Raw genomic sequence first — 21369 nt, forward strand, 5'->3', positions numbered from 1 at the left:
GATTTATAGTCCCACGTTTAAGCAGTGTGTAAAGTTACAAAGCCCAAAGTCAGCACCAGAGAGAGTATTTCTCTGCTACAGAACTGAGAAACTTTCTTTGTAGTCAAGGCTTCTCATCTGTTAGCCTACCTGTCTTTGTCACTATGTAGGGAAAAAAAAATGTAAAATACCCGCATAGCGGCTACTTTGGCACACTCTCAAGGAACGATGCAGTCTGCCATTATTTACTTTGAACAGCCGCTTCTGCTTTCAGAAAGTCTCATCTGCGATCAAAGCACAGCAAATGTTCTTTTGTTCACTTCAATAGTGAACACAAGAGTCTTCATCCTGTCCAAGCTCTTGAAGAATGCAAGTTAACCAGCAGCTCGGAGAGTGCTCTTCCCATACTCACAGAAAACTCATTACTTTTGCAGACACGGTGAGCAATCAGGGTATAGTCCTTTTTTTTAAGGGCGGAGGGTTAACAGGGGCTGGAGGTACCCCCAAGTTAAAATGATCTTTCATTAACAGATAATGATACTCTGAAGCCAGCAAGACACCTCCCTCAGCGAGGGGTGCCTAGTCCTAGAACAAATCCCGTGTCAATACATGAAACAGTTTCTGAGAATGTAACTTTCGGTTTGTCAGATTGGTCAGAATTCGCACTGGTGTTTTAAAAAATCAGAAATTCCTCAGATAACATTGGTAAAGCTTGGCGGGAAGTTTATCTGTGCCAATAATGGTGAAGATTGAAAGAGAAAAAGAAAGTGTTTTCGATAAATCAATTAAATTGCCATGACTAGCTGCCATCTATCAGCCTTCAGGCCTCCTGCGAGTATTACAAGTCAAGAAAAATTTTTTTGGTTAAAGCAAATACTGTAATTCAGCAGCTGAAATACTACTTGGGTGACTGGTGAATGCATCGAAGTTTATAGTGCTTTTGAATAACAGGGTCCTGAATCCATATACAGTGGAACCCCGACTTACGAATACCCCGTTAAACGAAAAATTCAAGTTACAAAGGCACTGAACGGCAATATTTCTGCCCGTGTTACGAAATCCGCTGGCTCTGATTGGCTGAGCCCAGAATGTCCACAATGCCTTCCGAATCATGTGACAACCCCTTGGCTTTCGTACTTGCGCTTCGCTGTTCCACTTGAACGACGTATTGTTGTTGCCGTTAGCAATTAGCCTATAGCCTATTGTTCACTCAAAAGGCGCGATGGGTGCTTTGACTTACGAAAATTTCAGACTTACGAAAGACCCTCGGGAACTAATTAATTTCGTAAGTCGGGGTTCCACTGTACCCAGTTTGGTTTTCTCATTTACTGTCCTTGCAATTTTAAGTTGGCAATCAACTTTGATGGACAAATGCTTTCGAAAATCAAAAGAACAAAAGAAGAAGAGAAAGCAGAAACCCTGTGTGTTCCCATGCTGCTTGGCTGCCTAAACCAAGTCCAAAATAAAGGGTCGTATATCTATAATTTATACAAAGTGCTATCACTGCATCAGAACTTGCCAGCAATTTTCAAGCAAGATGCTATCAGTCATACTGTTTCACTGTCAGTAACAGTATTTGGAAATGACATGACAGAGTACTAATCGGGAAGCAGTGAGGCTATCCATTGGCATGCTAAGTGCCCTCAGGGCAACATTAGCCATCTGCATGCAACTATAATGCCCCTTATAGCTTAATTAAGTCCTCTTGTGTATATATGGGTCTCTAATTTTCTGCCTTATCTTTATGCTGTGCTTTTTGAATAAACAAATTCTCTTTATCACCTTCGCTCTGGGGAAAAATGTTCCTTATGCATCAGGCTTGTTTGTCATTGTTGATCCTGATCATCCTACAGCAAGCAGGAGAGGGAGATGAGACAGCAGACAGTCAGGGAGATCAAAATTAGCAAACTCTATTCAAATAACAATGTTTCTGTTATTTATTTAGTTGTTTAGGACTGTAATTTCTTTGCTTCTTCTTTTTTCCTTCCTTCCCTCCTTCTGTGTTATGCACATGCCTGCATTAGAGGCCAGCTGACACCAAAGCTGAGGCTCTAAGGAAACACTTTATAAAGATCTTGCGGGGGGGGAACCAAAAACTGAGTAATGTCATACCAGTTTCGAAATCCTGCGAACGTCTTTTCTGTATAGCAATTTCTGCATGTGCATGCTTCACTGAATCACTGAATCTATATCCTATGCAAGAACGAAATGAAGGGTGGCTCAAAACCTTTGCACAGTAGTGTAAAATAGCAGTGTCAGCAAGTACCTTCATTTTATTGACACGCAACTTCTAAATCTAAAGAATGTGAATGATCACATTGGTTGGACTCAAAAACTTTTTTTTTCAGGGTGGGTTGTGTAACAGTGAGCATGAAGCGGAGCGGCAGAGAATGAGGATGACATGTGTGCATATCCTCTGTACTCACACACAAACTATTTCACTTCTGCCGCCCAGCATGTCTCTCTTGCCTCTCTCAGGGCCCAAGATATGTATGTCAGTCAGGCTTTACTTTGAAGTTAAGCCTGTCCGTTCTGTCATTTGTTGTGGTTTGTTTACTTTTTTGCTGGCTTGCCTTCCTTACCCTTTCCCTCATTCTGTCAGGCTGGGTTGGGGGTCTTTTATTTGGCCAGCACGGGCCATGGTCCAGTATAGTGCTCTCTGGTTTATTCTAATCAAATGGCCTCAGCCGGAGACAGGAGAAAGGTCCTCAGAATATGGACAGGCTTTATCAGCGACAGCCAATTTATCACTGCTGACTTTGGCATTTCCGCTCCTTATGTTAAAGTGAGGAAGTATGAGGCAGGAAAAAACAACAGACGCTTAATATTTAATCTTACTAAAAGTATTTAGAGCTCACAGTACACAATAACAAACCCAACCCATTGCCAGGACAAGAAGTTATAAATCAATATCTAATTAATGAGGAGAGTATAAATCACTGTAGGCCCCAATTTAATAATCAATAGTGGTATTTCTTACTCATGGTCAATGCAGAATGGCCCCAAACTGCCTTCAACTCTTTATTTGCTAATACTGCAATTATAGCTGCTATGCCAATTGAGGTAAATCAGCGGAGACGCAGAAGCTGATTATTCAGCTTATTTCATCCTCAAAAAAACTCCAGATTCAATTGACTTTCAGCGTGTTTTCATCAAATACCTAGCTTACTAGCAAAATGTAGGATTTCTGCATACTCCGCTGTAAGTACTATGGAGTATTTTTGTTCACTCCCTAAAATGAAAACTCCAAACCCTGACGATTTGCTAAGTTTCAGCAGCTACACGTAAAATGACTGTCATCTTCCTAACTTTGGCAACAAAATAGTAATTTCCCTCTTTTGCTCGCTCCATCACATCACTCATCACTTCAGTTATCAGCACCTTGCTCCGGTTTTTCTCCGACTATAGCACTGCAGTGCAGAACACCTTGGCTGCTGTGCCTTTTTTCCCAAGTCATAACCGTAAAAGGATTACATTGTATGAACACCGCTCTCTCCTTCTGTTGTATCACCATTTCTAACAAAAAAAAAATAGTGGGAAAAAAGAAATTAAATCCTTAGAGGCATTGATTCCCCTGCCTTTGCTTTCATTTTATCTCCTACTATACACTTTAAGATGTTCCAAAGTTTTTGAGTGGCAGGGGGAGACTATATAGGTGCTAGAGGGAATAGACTTTTTGATTGATAATTGATATGAACTGAATGGATGGAGTGCTGCAGTGGCAATATAAACCTACTGTACTGTTGGCCAACACAGAACAGGACCTGTGAGCTTCCTGCCAATCTCAGCTGCTTAGAAAACAGTTGAGCTGTGGTTTTCTGTGGGTCAGAGGCATCTGTTCAGTGACTGAATAATAAACAGCTAGCCATGGTTAAAAGGTGTTCTGGGCCACATCTAAGACCAGCATATCTTAGATGTGTCCCTACCCTGCTCGTTTAAACCCTTTGAATAAGTCTATATGGATTAGTAGTCACTTATCATTATGCTGTAATTTCTTTTAACTCCATCTTTAGACCTCTTGTGCTTATAAGGTGTATCGTAGCAAGAGACTACACACAAAATCACAATTTTATGATTTTATTAGCAGTAGTTTTTGTATATTGGTTTTTTTTTCATAATAATAGTGTTTTACTATTAATACTACCCTATTTCCTAGCGTTTGCTCTAGCATCCAAATACTGTTACTGACAGTGAACAAGTTTGCAAAAAAATGTGAGGAAAATAATACGTTATGTTGTATGAATGAGCAAAGAAGCTGCAGTCGTAAGATGAAACAATCTGATAGGGGTATAAACATTAGTCATTATTCACACAAGCCTGCCATACAGAAGAGGGACTCCACTGCAGAGACTGGGAGGTTATCCAAAAGTGCAGGAACTTTAGGGGTTTGTTGTGCGTAGTCGTTATGTGTGAAAAGAGCCATCAGTTCCTAATTTTTCATTGGACTTGTCTGATCTGCGCAGGTCTTGAAACCAAAGTGGCAGAATAATAATGCCCTCTTGCAATAAAGCATATATATTAAATCAAAGTTGGGTAACAACAGCAGATTTTGTCCTTGAGCATTTACACATTTACATACAGTAACTATTCTCCAAGCAGGACTTTTGTAGTTTGTCTGCTACCTTACACATCATTCATCCACAACCATATCAGCCCCCACACACTCTATGCTTCTACCCCCTGCTGCTCAGAAATATAATGGCCTTTTATTGATTCTCCCTTCTCTCGCCTTCTTTCTTCTCTTTTCTTGCCCTGCTCTCTGCACTGCAATGAGAGGTTGTTAAGATAAGCTGCAGCATGAGAAGGGGGGAGACATGCCTCTTTTTCTTTTTTCTTTTTTTTGAGCTGGGCAAAAAAAAGTAGGGTGTCTTTGTGCTTGCAAGTGTGTGTCTAAGTTAAGTTGTTGCATATGTATACTGATACTGTGGGTTGCTATGCAATATATGTAGCACTTTTATGTGTTTAGCTGTTTACGTGTATGTGTGCACATTAGTCTATAATATAGTCATTTTCAGTCATAAATGCTTATCTGCTGGTGTGTACAAGTACGCCTCGTCAATGAGGAATACACACCAGACCTTCTCATCCACAGGGGAAATATTGAACAGCCAGGCGGTGGCTGATGAGACGTAGGTGGGTTTTACAGATGAAGACGCTGCCTTTGCTGCCTCGTGCATCATTAATGCTCTCTTATTAAATTTCACTTTTTTTGTCATTATGTGGATTACATTTGATCTTGTTCACTACTCAGTTCTTTATGAGAATGGACAGTCTCCGCAATACATGCCGAAGATCATTAAGACCTCTTTTTTATCATGCTGTTCCAGTTGTAATGGCTCACTAAGCAAAAAAAAAAAGGTACTTCCCATTACATGTAGGAGTAGTGATCACACAGAGAAGACTTTTTACAGGTGCTTAGTATCATCAGCACCATGCAGTTAGCAGCAGATATATTTATCATTCACAACAAGGACTAGAGTTTATATGGATGTCTCACTTGTTGAGTGTTGGCTTTACTGGATTGCTGGAGATTTAAATATGCTTGAATATCATTTGAATCTGTGAAAAACGAGCCTCACTTTCAAATCCATTTCAGGAAATGAATTGTGCGCTGTATATCCCATGCTTTACCATCAATATACTATAAATGATCTGAAACTCAAACAAGGCAGACTTGCAAGTTTGTTTGTCTTTGTGAAACTTGAAACGTACAAGAGGCCTAACAATTGTGCTTGTAAAGGATAGCACTAAATTGCTCACTTGCAGGAATTTGCCCTCTGTTCATTCTAACTTTCGGGTTTGTTTCCCTTGTGGCAGGACAAACACATCCCTTGAGAAAGATCTATCAGCCAAGCAAGAAATATTTAAACAAAACAGCATGGAATCACCACCACACATTTCACCAAGGTTAAAAAGCAGTTTCTCTGTGTGTATGTCTGCAGATACGGGGGATAGTTAATGACAAAGAAAAACAAAAAGGCAACCGTTTTAATGAACAAATAGATGCCTTTGGCATTCACAGGCTCTTAGTAGTCTTATTTAAACTGAGCAGTGATGAGAATGATCTAGTGTTATAGCAAATCTTCTATACGACAAACACACTGAGAGCTCAAGGATTACCAGGCATTGTCTTAATTGATCTCATTATCTTCTTCCTGCTCTTCTGTAAGGGCTGTCATTCTCAAGTGAATCTAGCTATAGCTTTGGAATGACTGCAATTTAGTGTGAAGCATTATTGTCAATGTTTTGTATTTTTTCTTTTAATTAAGGTTGGTTCTGGGGAATAATGGTGAATAGCTGGGAAGACTCGAATAACTGTCATACTGTGACCTCACTGCAATGTAAACCAGTAGAGGGAACAATATTAGGCATCTGTTTACTGATCTGAAGAATTAGCACTGTATATGTGATGTAAAGCCCTACGTGGTTCAAGAGGGGGCTGTTCAAAATCGATTTAAACTAATAAGTGATGTCTCTCGGGGCGGTATCGGCTGGGCTAAAGAGTAGACATTCAAATTAAAAAAAAATCAAGGGGAGAATTAGAAGTGAGCTTACAACATTTCTGTAGCCCAGAGCTGTGTTAGCTGCTTCTAATCTTCGATTGAACCATCACACCCATCATTGAATATTGTATTGTGGGGATGTAGGTATCAGACTTTAAGAAGGTAGGAAAAAAATGCATGGAATAAAGATTTATATATATTTTCTTACATAGAAATGTTGCATTTTTGATCGTTCAGAGATTGAGAATCTTGTAATCATTCGAGTTATTTTAAAAAATGCCACACTTAGTTATTTCAGGATTGTTAAATGTGAAGACTTGCTGCTTCATACATTCTATGCAATGTAAACAAAATGAAAAAAGCAGGCTTATTGACTGATGCAAAAGTCCATTTAAAAAATCGTTACTATTTGCTCTCAAAGATCTTTAAGTGAACAGTCACACAGCCTCACTTGTGCTTTGCAGGATCTCTGTAGCAGTAAATAGCACTTCTCACAGCTGCTGCTCATCCTTACTGTATGATGGGCTACTTGAACGCGGAGGTAAAAAACCTTTTGCAATAACTACAGTCTATAGTTGCGTGAGATTTGACCTTCGGATAATAAATGGCATTTGAAACTAGGTTCACAGCATATAGAAGACTCATTAGGGATATCACTATAAATATAAAACGTATATTTTTTTTCTACAATACATGTTTTTAATGTATGCAAACATACACGAAGTGTTGTTTGGTCTAGCTAGAAAACAAAAGACTGAGCACTAAAGCCTTTTGCCTAAATATTATGACCCCCACCCCACAGGCCAAAAGTTTGCCTATACACAGTGGGCATTTCTAATAACCCTTGCCCTGCCACCACTGAGATTTTTGGTTGCTTTGTTTTATTTGCACTAGTGTGCAGAAAGCATTTAGGTCATTTTGAAACACACTGGTATTCCTGCTATGTATTTGTATTCTTTTTTATTTTAGCCAATTGTTATCCTGTTTATGTTTATGTATATAACTTGGAAAGCTGCCAGTAAGTAAATCGTGTTTTTCCAAGTCTACACATAAATGTCATATCATCTTACATTTAATTTGCCTGCAGTATTTGAGTATTAGCGTTACCTTTATCGTTGATATTGTTGGAAATGTTCTGCTCTTTGATGGAGCTCACAAAAAATATTCATAGCAACAAAGATGATGGTCGAGAATAGAACCTTCTCTACACACAAAATGATCCTGTGTATTTGTAAAATCAACAACACCAAACGTTTGGCTAATAAGGAGGATGAAGGTGTCAGTAGAAAGTAACAATCAAAAGTCGTCAGATCATCGGTTTCATGCTGGTTCAGTATTCCAGCATGAAAGTGATATTATCATAGACTCGATTATTAAAAATGGATGTAACTGCTGTTGGTTTTTAGAGCCATTTTTTGAAGTCTTGGATGCATTATTGCATTGTTTCCATTGGCATCTGTAACCAGAAGTGACAAGAGGATGGAATGCCAGAAGTTATCAGATACAGTAATGCTATAGCAAAATTGGTTAGTAAATTGTATCCATGGACTTGAGGGGTGCATCCCATGGAGACAGAGACCTGAGGGGGTATATTATGAAGAACGTTCACTAGTGTTTCTTTGCATTAGCTAGCTAGACAAAATGTGAAACCCCAGTCAGAGGTGACGAGTATCATGATGGTGGTTATCAGCATCCTCTGTTAAACCAGACTTTCTGCATTAGGCTCGCTGCATGCTTCCATTGAGGATCACCTACTCTAATCAGAGACATCATCACACTGATGAATAATAAAGATCTATGAACATTATAAAGATATATAGTGAGCATTAAAATGCAAAACTGGTGCTAAAAATAAGACAAAAAAGTAATGCTGCAGATGATCATTAATCTTCTGATTCCACAATCATTACAAACACGCTGAGCAGGAAGAAGAAAAAAAACATTGACTTGTGTTTATTTTACCACTCTGTGCACACTCGCTGCTGCTGGGTACAGGAAAGCTGCACAATAGAGCTTCGAAAATTATGATACATTTAAGGATTAAATGTTAGTCGGTGGAAAGGAGATGTGGAAATCCCTTTAGTTTATTAATGCAAAATTAATTTTCATGATTGAAAATTACTGGTGATAAAAAAAAATCTACTAATCATCTTTCTAATCAGAGCTCCAACAGCTGCAGTTTATGCAGTTTATGCATCTATAACATGCATTCCAGAAAATTCCTGATCATCCAGCCCCCTTTAAACCAAAATACTAAACACCGTCTGCTGAGAGCCAGTTTGAGTTGAGCACGTACTACCATGGTGATTATCAAGGTAAAAAAAAGTGACACTTTTGTGAAAACTCTGACCTTAAGCTCAACAGTCTTGGCTAACCTAATCTCCATTCATAGTACACCTCTCTGCTGATTCGTACAAAATAAAAATAAAAAAAACACCAAAAGTGAAGCACAGACTTTTTGGTCCAGCTTTCATTATAATGAAGACACAGCACAAGCCTTGTTATTTGTCAGATATTATATTGTCAGATAATAATAAGGCTTGCTGGCACCGATGCACCAACACCACAAACACTATCAACACGTTGTCACCAGTTAGCTGAGGTGAAGGCTAGCAGATTTAGAGTGGCCTAATCAACACCCACCTGTCCCTCAAAACAGCCACATGCCAAAAGGGCTAAATGGCCTGTATTTATATAGCGCTTTACTAATTCCTAAGGACCCCAAAGCGCTTCACATATCCAGTCATCCACGCACACATTCACACACTGGTGATGGCAACTACATTGTAGTCACAGCCACCCTGGGGCGCACTGACAGAGGCGAGGCTGCCGGACACTGGCGCCACCGGGCCCTCTGACCACCACTAGTAGGCAACGGGTGAAGTGTCTCGCCCAAGGACACAACGACCGAGACTGTCCAAGCCGGGGCTCGAACCGGCAACCTTCCAATTACAAGGCGAACTCCCAACTCTTGAGCCACGATCGCCCCTAAAGGTGATTGAATTTACTAAAGAGAAGTAAATTAAATCCTTAGTAAAATATAAACAGATGAGTTAAAAAAAAAAAAACAGAAAAAAAATCATTCGTTATTGTCAAGGGAGAAATCAACTCAAGCAATGAAAATTATTTGGTGGCAGGTTGTAAAAGCATATATTAGCTGTATTTTAACATTGGAATCTACAGGGACTGATCCGCTTTCAGAGCCAGCCTCGAGTGGCCTTTCAAGAACATACATGTTTTTCACACTTTCATGTTTTACCCCTGGTGATTGCTCTTTGAATGTTATTGGTCATCTTGTAGAAAAGCTGTAGCCAAGTTTTTCATTGCTGCTTCATCATCAACTTTCAGCCCATCAGCTGCTTTATCTAGTAGAAAATCAGCCAATGGATTCTTAACTTGGGGTAAACCAGGATTGAGGCAGCAGCAAAAAAGTTTATAATAATAGTAATATTAAGAGTATGTGTGTGTTTCTTTCTTTTTCACCTGACAGGACACTGAAATTCTCAACACGGCTGTGCTCACTGGGCGTACTGTCGCTGTTCCGCTGAAGGTCGTCACTGTAGGGACGGATGGTGCGGTCTCTGATGTTACAGAGTCAGTGGAGTGCAAGTCAACGGATGAACAGGTTATCAAGGTTCGTGCAACATGAATTCTTTTTTTCCACTTTATCTCATCCTTAATGCTCAGCTTTCTAGTGGCATGCAGGTACGTTAACAGGAAGAATAACACTTCTGTTTGTGGGCTTCAAGAGTTTTTCGCACAGTGAAATCAAAATGAAGGTGCTCGTTTTCTTCTAGCAAAACATCAAAACATGTACCAAAATACATTAGTTTAATGGCAAGGGAAAAACAGAAAGCTGTTTGAAAAAGTCAGGTTTAAATCACAGAAACCCTAGAAGGGGGGGGGGTGGTATCCTTTTCTCGTGCTCCAATTCGCCACCATGAAGTGCAGCTTGGCAGCTTTTTTGTGTAATCTTGGTGAGAAACAGACAAAAAAAACACTGATTACATACTCTATACTCTGCTCTTGTTTTAAAGGAGGAATAATTAACAATCATCATGCTGAAAGAGAGTCTGTATCCATACCACTTATATATTACATAACACCATCAAACTGTCAAGGTGACAAACTGCTCACCATGTCTGAATATAGCAAGTTTTAAATCTCTGTAAGTTGATTTTCAATTAATCTGAAACCTTACTGAATTTTTGGGAAGTGCTGCAAAGGATTTATTGTTAACATAAAATAAGGAAATAATTGTGAGCTGTTTACCACCACAGCAGATTTATTATCCGTCTCTGCGGCGTTATGTGAAAGGAGAAGCAAGAAAAATATAACTGGGGAAAAATAAGAAAAATAAAAGTGTTTATTCTTGATTGTGAGTAGGCGTGATAAAAAAAGAACAGTGCTACAAGTGTGTTGTGTTTACTATACATGCATATCAGATAGAAGAAAAGAGGGAGATCTCTCAAAGGGTTTAATTATCAACTGAAGTAGTACCACATATTGTGACGCTGACCTCAGTAGTCTACTCCCCTGCCCGCTCGTCGGGTTTGAGAACAGTAAGCAGTACCCATCTTTTCTTCATACTATTTTCAAAGGCATCTCAAGATAAAACAGCTTTATTTTTCCCCACTTCACTGTTTCTTTGAGACTTTGAAGTTAAATCCTTCTTTTCTTTATGTTATATGTAGACAAAAAGGAGGACCCCAATGCAGACACAATCTAAGTTAAGCAAACAAAAGATGAGCTTTATTTCACTAAGCTGATACTTCAAAAATAAAGTCCAAATGGTGATAAGTAATCCAGATACAATACACAGGGTAAATGATCTAAAGTTGATTGCAGCAAAGTGATGAGCAAAAAAGGGAAGCAGAGGAAGGCACAACGTGCTATAAAAGGAGAGCACAGGTGAAACATGAGCAAAGGGCACTTCTCTGACAAAGATAAGTGGAAGAGCAAGGCAAAGGCAACTGATGAACACAATAAGGGCAGAGCAGATAATTACAAGGGACAAAGATAGGGAGTAAAACAACAAAAGAAGCCCAAGGAAATGTAGTTACCAAAAGAAACCCAAAGTGACAACAGTGACACAAACATAGGGTCATTAAAGACAGGAAACTGGTAAACACTGGGAAACATAAGAGAGTTATATACGTGTAGTGATCAAAAACACCCATGGTGAGCACTGAGGCCTTGATCCTGCTCTTACAAACTTCCAGTCAGGAAATCATGCAGGGACGAGTCCAGAATAAATGGGACAAGTGATCAAAATCATCCAAAATGTATACAATTTTATTATTTCAGAGAGTTTGCAATCAAATCAGACTATCATAATAAAAGACCACTAATGATCCATAATGTACCTTTAATGGTGCAGCTCGTCAGCAGTGTAGCAATCACATGATAACTCGCTTTCACCAACAGGAAACTTACAGGTGCTTTTTTTTTTTTTTTTTTTTTTTTTTTTAACCAAATCCACCCCAAAAAAATACGATCCCACAGGGGTGCTTATTACATGCACTAAGTGTACCCCTAAGAAATAATTGATACCACTGCAACCAAGTTATAATAGACACAGCAAATCAGTTTGCCATACACACCAATGCAAGGCCTGATTCCTGTGAGGCGTTAACCCCAACTCAGGGACTGCACATTGCCCGACTAACATTGCGCCTGGCCCAGTTAACATAAAAACAAACCCAAGTTTTAAAATACATCAAACTAGGAAGAAAAAAGTGGAGCGACACAACCAGATGTGCAGCCCGTCCTGCAAGACAAGACACGAAAAAGTGTAAGTAGCCTGTCAGTGCATAAATAAAACATTGTTTTCTGCCTAACATTATATTCAAATACAATACCTTCAACAGACTGCTGTGCTTACTGCACTACATGATTAATGCCATGTTAATCATGACTAAAAAAACAAAATGCAATAATCATATACATTTTTATGAACTTCAGCAAAAAAGTTACCTTTACAAAAAACATTCAGTCTATAGTTTGAATCTCTACTGAAGGGCAGTATGATCACAATATGCTTAAATAGCAACTAGATCTTCTAGTGGGAAGAAATTTTATACCAACTGACTTCTGCAGCTGTGGTACTTGAATGCAGTGAGCGCTTGCTTTACAGATGCTGCATGCATGATTAGGAGCTTGATTTTACCTGTGAAAATAGGACTGAAAACACCTGAGGTTTAAAATGGACCAATACCTTTGTCCATGTAGTGTAACTTCCAGCCTCAATCACAGCAAGTACTCTTCTTTACACTTCACATATAATAATACTGTGTTGAAGTTCACCCAGTCATCTGGCTTGCTCTCGACATTTATAGCGTGGTGTATTTAAGAGTGTTTCAATAGCAATCCAGACACAAACTGCCATTGAACCCATTTTAAAATGCTCATTGTTTCCAAATCCTGTGAGCCCCCTCATATAAGTCACAGCTTTAGAATGGGGAAAAAAAAGACAATAGATCCATCATTGCTGTACTGCACTGCAAGTTTTTATTTTCTGATGATTATTTTCTGATTTAAAGTGTTGCGCTACAGTTTCTCCTTGTATCCCAATAATGTAGAACACTTGACGGATCCAGTAAACCACTAAGCTTTAGCTCTTTAGGTTTTAGGAACTTTTAGAAATTTTGCAACCCCCAAAGCATAGTACTTCATAAATGTTAAATACAGTGCTCTCTCATGAGTCGGTTTTAGTCAGGTTAGTCAGACAGAATTATTTCAGTCAGTAACTCTCATGTGTACCCTGCTGTAACAGTAAGAAAACAGTTGTTTTTACTTTTCTTTTCATTATGATGTCACAGTGAAGTTAACCTATAAAATGTTATTAGATCCTATTAGTATGATGCAGTGTTTAGTGTGCTTGAATAGGTGGAAATAACAAAAAATGCTACCAAAGCAAACCAAGAATAAAAGCAAAAGAGCAAAAGTTTTTCTCCCTTAAAACACAGATGCAATCCTTGGCATGTTTTGTTTTCTGTCACGTTTGGATCTGTTCCATCATATTTTGTTCAATATCTAGTGTGTTTTATGTACTTTTGCAGTGCATGGTAGACATTTGTATGAGGTTTATCATAATTTTGCAAGTGAATTATTCGGTTAATGCCAAAAAAGTGCTGTGTAAGGTCACCGTGACCTTGGTCTTTTGCCACCAAGTTTAATCAGATCATTCTTGAGAACTTTGCAGTCTTTAAGTTCTGTTTAAGTATTATTTAAGAATACCACGTTTGCTAGAATTAGACAAACAGATGGATGGACAGATGGGCAATCTGAAAACATTATGTCTTAAGCATTGAGGCATAATAAAAGAGCAAAAAAAAGTGAGACTAAAAAATGCAGAAGTAGATAGATTTAGTTTACTCTCTGGATGGTTGCCTTTCATACTTTAAAATCACAAGAACAAAGAAATTATCCTTGTGTGAGTTAAGTGTAAGTTAAGACAAATAATTTGGAAACTTTAAATGAAAATGAATTGCATTCATACCGCTTTACATTTCCATTTAGCATACATCGAGGTGAAACCCTAAACTTTCCCTCATATCTAAGAATCCTCCTTTCAGAGTTCCAACCTGTTCTCATTACAGGAAGACGAAATATGTAGGAGGTGCAGTAATGCTGGAGAAGGCTGAGGGTGAGAGCGAAGGAGTGGGAGAGAAAGAGAAAAGGGAAATGAAAGGGAGGAGGAGGAGAAAACTGACAGACAGCAAGCTGTCACTTTTGTTCCTCAGAGAGAGGGCTTGGTTTGACATCATTCGAGAGTAAAGCTGCCAAGTTATATGCAAAGAAGTGGCGACAGATGACAGTCTTCTTGTGACTGGTTTGTTATAAAGAAGCAATTGTCAGTATTGAGGACATGTGCTGAAATTACCAGTTGTGCCAATCAAGCTTATATGGTATTTGAGAGTGGAAAAAAAATGAAATGCAAGTGATTACAAACAAAATTCAATGACAGACTGTTAAATACATTTGTTCGTCAAGGGGGAAATGTTTGATAAGGAGATTCTGGGGCTTTGGAGATAATGACAGATACTTCTGATGTTCATGCTGTATCAGTTCTTTATGTTGGAGATGTATTAGAGTAACTTTGGCAAATGACTGGTGGTGTACTTTATCCAGACACTTCATAATTTGTTTTGAGCAAGTGTTTTTCTCTCTGGCTAGATGAATTAGGTTTGTGTCATTTTGTAGCTCCATCTGTTAAGTTGGACCAAAGTCACATAAATTGTGCACATACTATGCTTCACACACAGGCATGCATTAAGAATAGAGCGGTTCTGAAACAAACACAAACACACACTGAAAAGAAACTGAAAGAAATTGAGTAATCCAAGCACTTAAATCTTTTTCAAAGCAGCCTAAATGATCAGATTTACTTACTATGTAAGAAAAAAGGTGAAATAGAGCAACTTTACTTCTACAGTGGATTTTTGTATCTGCTTATTTATTCTTATTTTTTCCCGGTTAGATTGTTTTGGCAATCAGATTCTAGAGTACTTTGCAATCTTTAAGTCATGTTTAAGTATTCTTTAAGAAATAACGTGTTTATTAGAGTTGCACAGACAGATGGATGGAGAGATGGGCAATATGAAAACATTATGTCTAATTTAGAGATGGACCGATCCGATATTACGTATCGGTATCGGTCCGATACTGACCTAAATTACTGGATCGGATATCGGAGAAAAATAAAAAATGTAATCCGATCCATTAAATATCACGAAAGCACCTCACAAAACTTGCAACACGCCGTAACTCGCCTCAGAACGTCGGAGCAGTATGCATCACGTGATAGAGCAGCTGTGGCATGCGGGACCTGTCGGTGGTCTGGATAGCATTTGGAGCTTCGCTAGCAACCTGGCATTTCATCTCCGACAAAGTTATCCCCGAGAGAAGTAAAGCAAGTGTGTAAGTCCATCTCTGAATGTTTGTAAAGCATTCCCACGTTAAGCTTAACGAGCGACTGTAATGTTCTTATTCCTCTATGAATAAAACATCAAGAATTGCTCCTGGTGCTAGCTTCAGCTAGCTGTTTATTATTCTTTCTACCACGATAACTTCTTCTTCTACTCTGTATATCTTATTGATTCCAGAGCGCCCCCTGTGGGTAGCTTCAACAATAGCAACTATCATTACATCCCCTTTCCAAACAGGTTGGTGTTATAATAAGCACAATTCCAAAGAGAACTGTTACTCTGTAACATCTGAACATTCTTGTCTAACATTCAACATGTTATAAATTGTGCAACAAGCTACATTCAGTAGTGTTCTCTTTTTTTTTTTTTTATAACCAAAAGTTGTAGCACAAGTCAAACAAAATAAATCCAAATGTATACCTTACATCTTCCAGAATGAGCCAAATGAATCCCATACAGCCCTCGAGCACACTAGAACTCTTCACCTTTGACAACTTAAACAGTCAATAACACATTATAACTCAGTAGGTCTCAATTAAGTGTGAACAATTACTATTCTAAATGAATTATTATCCGTTATTTACTTGTGATTTATTATTATTATTTTTTAACAATTCTTTACCACAACAGTTCACACTTGTTCTATGAGCCTCTCTGTAGGTTTCTTAGGTCTGGTAGACCTTCTCAGTATCTCAGACATTGGGGAAGTTGAAGGAGGCTCACTGTGGTGCTCAACAGGGTTAGCACCTCGTTGTTCAGTTCCAGTCTCTGTGTCCTGATGTTTAACATCCTGTGTCTTTAACAGACTTCTCCGGTTTCTTCTTAACACTTGTCCATTCTCTGTCTGAACAGCAAACGATCTGGGCCCTACTTCGCTGAGAACTGTTGCTTTTTTGTCCCAGAAATCTGGACCTGCAATCCTCACAACATCTCTTTCCTGAAGAGGTTCCAGACGCCTTGCAGTTTTGTCATAGTTCATTTTCTGTCTGTGCTTGAGTTTCATCCTTTTGTCGGTCAGCTTGTTGTCATGTGCATTGTCATTTTCCTTGGAAATGTGTGGAAGTGTGGTGCGGAGCTTGCGATGCATGAGTAGCTCAGCAGGTGATGCCCCACACTCCAGGGATGAAGCTCTGTAGCTTAGCAGAGCCAGGTAAGGGTCGGTCTTACTGTCTCTTGCTTTTTTGAACAATCTCTTTACTATTTGGACTCCTTTTTCTGCCTGTCCATTCGCTTGGGGATACAAGGGACTAGAGGTGATATGTTGAAATCCATATTGTTTTGCAAAGTCACTAAATTCTCTACAGTCATATTGTGGACCATTGTCACTGATGACACACTGTGGAATTCCATGTCTGGCAAAAAAGCCCTTCATGTGTGTGATGACTGACTGTGCTGATGTACTGGAAAGCTGTGCCACTTCTGGATAATTAGAATAGTAGTCAATCACCAAAACATAGTCCTTGCCATCCAGATGAAATAAATCCGTGCCTACCTTTTGCCATGGTGCAGTGGGTAGGTCTGCTGCCAGCATTGGCTCTTTTGTTTGTTTGTAGTGATGTTTGAGACATGTTTCACATTTCTGTATCATCTCTTCAATATCCCTGTTGATGCCTGGCCAGTAAACTGCTTCTCTCGCTCTCCTTTTACATTTCTCCACTCCAAGATGTCCTTCATGGATACGCTGAAGCATGTCTTTCCGCATGGATTGCGGTATGACAATCTGGTTTTGTCTCAGCACCAGCCCATTAGCCATGCATAAATCAGCTCGCACAGAGTAGAACCCTGGACAGACTCCTTTTGACCACCCATTCTGTATAAGGTGGGATACTTTCTGCAGCACTGGATCTTTTGTCGTCTCCTGTACAATTTGCTGCAACATGACATCTGATGCTGGGAGTGAGGCAGTTACCATGTTTACATGTGTTTCAGCCTCCTCGGCTGTAGCGCTGACTAACCTGTCACCACTTGGTGCTGGCGCTCGGGATAAAGCATCCGCAAGTACGATATATTTCCCAGGCGTGTAGATCAGCTCAAAATCATAGCGCTGCAACACCATCATCATGCGCTGAATTCTGGGTGACATGTCGTTGAGGTTCTTTTTTCTGATCGAGATGAGAGGTTTGTGATCAGTCTCTGCTGTAAAGGTTGGTAATCCATATACATAGCTGTGAAATTTTCCACACCCAAACACTAAGCCCAAAGTCTCTTTTTCAATTTGAGCATAGCGTTGTTCAGTTTCTGTCATTGATCTGGACGCATATGCTACAGGTTGCCACTTGTCTTTGTTCCTTTGGAGCAGAACTGCTCCCAAGCCATCTTTTGAGGCATCTGTTGAAATTTTTGTTGGCTTTGATGGATCAAAGAATGTCAAGACTGGCTCTGTAGTTACAGTTTCCTTCAATTTTTTCCACTCTTTCTCATGCCGGGCCGTCCACTCGAACACTGTGTTGTGCTGTAGCAGCTCCCTTAGGCATGCTGTCTTGGAGGTAAGATTAGGAATGAACTTACCCAGAAAGTTGATCATCCCCATTGCTCGCAAGACACCTTTTTTGTCAGTGGGTGCTGGCATATCCAATATGGCTTGTACCTTTGACTGATCAGGTTCCACCCCTTCACTTGTAACCTTATCTCCCAGGAAGGTCATCTCTGAAACACCAAAGAGGCACTTGTCTCTATTCAGTTTAAGTCCATTCTTGTTAACTCTCCACAAAAGTTTCTCCAGCCTTTCATCATGTTGTTGCCTTGTATTTCAAATCAAATCACTTTTTATTGTCACATCACATGTGCAGGCACACTGGCACAGCACATGCGAGTGAAATTCTTGTGTGCGAGCCCCACAAGCAACAGAGATGTGCAAACACAACAACACAAACGAGCAAAATACAAGAATGGCCAACCTGAAACTAATAAATATATGTACAATATATAATAGTGTATGCATTTCTGGATGTGTATACTAAATATTTTCCTACGTGTGTGTGTGTGTGTGTGTGTGTGTATACACATTTTTACAAATTAAATAGTAAAAAAATAAAATAATAATAATAATAATAATAATAATAATAATAATAATAATAATAAAATATATAAAATATACAGAGTTGAATATGTGCAAAACAAGTGGCATTTATATACAGTGTGGAGTGCATAATGTTGAAGTTCCAGTAGTGAAGCTGAGGTGTCTATGACGTGTTCAGCAGTCTGATGGCCTGATGGAAAAAGCTGTCTCTCAGTCTGCTGGTACGGGACCGGATGCTGCAGAACCTCCTTCCTGATGGAAGCAGTCTGAACAGTTTATGGCTGGGGTGACTGGAGTCCTTGATGATCCTCCCCGCTTTCCTCAGGCACCGCTTCCTGTAGATGTCTTGGAGGGAGGGAAGCTCACCTCCAATTATCCGTTCCAATTTCCCCAGACTATGAGGTCATCTATGCGTTAGTTCTGTTTCTCTCAACAGTTTCTCTCGGAGCTTCTTCTCATTAGTTCCAAACACTATTTGATCTCGTATCATAGAGTCTCTGAGATCACCAAAATTGCAGGACTGAGCTTTGATCTTGAGGTCTGTGAGAAAATTATCAAATGACTCACCCTGATGCTGTAAGCGTGAGCGAAAGACGTATCTCTCGTATGTTTCATTTTTCTTTGACAGACAGTGCTCGTCAAATTTCTTCATGACTTCATCAAAGTTATCTTTGTCCTCGGGCTGAGCAAACACAAAAGTGTTGAAGACCTCTATTGCTTCTGTGCCGGCGATGGTGAGCAGCATGGCTATTTTCCTTTCATCTGCCCGTCGATCCACTCCGACAGCTGCAATATACAGTTTGAACTGCTGTTTGAAAGTCCTCCAACTTGCATCCACGTTTCCAGTCAGTTTCAACGGACTTGGCGGTTTTATTGCATCCATCTTGTTGCGTTGCTTCTTTTTCTTAACCCGACTCCTGGTACCATGTAATGTTCTTATTCCTCTATGAATAAAACATCAAGAATTGCTCCTGGTGCTAGCTTCAGCTAGCTGTTTATTATTCTTTCTACCACGATAACTTCTTCTTCTACTCTGTATATCTTATTGATTCCAGAGCGCCCCCTGTGGGTAGCTTCAACAATAGCAACTATCATTACAGCGACTGCCTCTCGCTCTCCGGCTGCTACTTCAATCGTGAAACTGCTAATGATCAGCTGATCGGCTTTTCTGTCGTGAGTCTCTCTTGTTTGTTTTTGGTCCACTTTGCGCCAGAAAGAGGAAACCAGCGGCTGAACAACAGCAGCACGTTTAAGCTTGATAAGCTGTTGTTAGAATTTATTTAATATTACTTTCTACACCAGGATCTTTTTCTACGTAGCTGACGGCTGGTAACTGTGCAGGGGCGGATCTAGCAAAGTTTAGCCAGGGGGGCCGATAGGGCATTAACTGGGAAAAGGGGGCACAAAGACATACTTTTCTTTCTTATTCTCATTTAAAATGTCGAGCTTTTAATAAATAATTATCTGACACCCAAAGTTTTAATTTGATGTAAAATGAATAGAAGTCAATTACTGTATATAGTGACTATTAAGTCTAATATATATATACCCTAGTAAGCTATAGTACATTTTCCTTTGGGAAGGTACCATCTGTGCAGTCTGCAATTTTGTTGAAGAAAGATGTTGAATCTATTTAATATTTCTTGAAAAATAATTGATTTCTGTGCATTTTTTTTTTCACACTGCATCAAATTAAGGTTGATTACGTCGATTAAGCATCATGAGGTGGAGCGTGAGGGGTGGTTCCCTATTTTTTATTTATTTATTTTTGTTGTTGCTGGGAGTTGGAACCCTATTAGTTAGGTTGCTTAATATTTACGCTAAGTACTCTTTAAAATACCAGAATAGGGAGGATGGTGTAGGTCTAAGTTTATTAGATTGATCAGTATTGCTGAACTATGAAATATTTTTTTTGTATACAGGTATAACAGAATAGCTTTAGTGTAGTTGTTGTTTTAAACTTGAGTATGAACTTGCAGACTTGCAAAATGCAGCAAGATATTTTAAAAAACAGTTTTGTTGATTAAAAAACACTATATCGGATTCATATCGGTATCGGCAGATATCCAAATTTATGATATCGGTATCGGTATCGGACATAAAAAAGTGGTATCGTGCCATCTCTAGTCTAATTATGCTTTATTATTTATTCCTATTTTATTTTATTATTTTTTGTTGTTGTTGTTTTTTGGCAGTGAGATTGTTCTTGAGTACTTTGCAATCTTTAAGTCATGTAAATTGTTTTGGCAATGGCAAACTCAATGTGCTTAACACAGAAGAACATAAAAACCTGTGTAGGTTTACAATGCCAAAGGCAGTGAAAACATGTGCTGAGTGTAGGCCTGTGTTAATAAAAAGGTTTCTAGTCTGTTTTTAATGTATGCACAGATGTAATTGATTTCAGGTCAGCAGGCAGCTTGTTCCGAAGAACAGGACAGCAATAACTGAAAGCACCTTCATCACGCTTAGATCTAATTATAGGAACCGTTTAAAGATCTGCCCTGAGGACTTGAGAGATCTGACTGAACTGTAGATAGTGTGTTTGCATCTTATCTTCCTCTCACAGCAATTTTTCCTTTATTCTTTAGGTGTCAGAGCGCTGTGACTATGTGTATGTCAATGGAAAGGAGACAAGAGGAAAAAACAGGGTGATGCTTAACTTCACCTATAGTTTTCTGAATGCACAACTCGAGATGAGCGTATGGATGCCCTGCCTGCCCTTGCTAATTGATGTGGCTGACCCTGAGCTCAGTCAGATTAAGGGTTGGAAGGTCCCTGTTAGTATGGGCAATAGGAGGTAAGTCATGACTGTCTGTTGTGTCTATGTTGTTGCATGTTGTAATAAAAAAAAACACATCATCACTTTCATCACTTCAGAAACTGACTCCGATGGGCCGAGGGGGCTTTATCCCACATCTGTATATCACAAGAAAAGTTG

The 21369-nt window shown here is 39.2% G+C and overlaps 1 protein-coding gene across 1 annotated transcript in view; it reads left to right on the forward strand.

The window, feature by feature from the left end:
- Positions 1-21369, forward strand: part of LOC308392198 (transmembrane protein 132C) — a 187767-nt gene that overhangs the window by 148656 nt on the left and 17742 nt on the right. The window contains exons 6-7 of the mRNA XM_080875128.1: positions 9973-10116; positions 21020-21228. Of these exons, the coding sequence (XP_080731254.1) occupies positions 9973-10116; positions 21020-21228 (353 nt within the window). The remainder of the gene's footprint in view (positions 1-9972; positions 10117-21019; positions 21229-21369) is intronic.

Source organism: Rhamphochromis sp. 'chilingali' (genome assembly GCF_963969265.1).
Source record: "Rhamphochromis sp. 'chilingali' genome assembly, chromosome: 2".
Taxonomy (NCBI): domain Eukaryota; kingdom Metazoa; phylum Chordata; class Actinopteri; order Cichliformes; family Cichlidae; genus Rhamphochromis; species Rhamphochromis sp. 'chilingali'.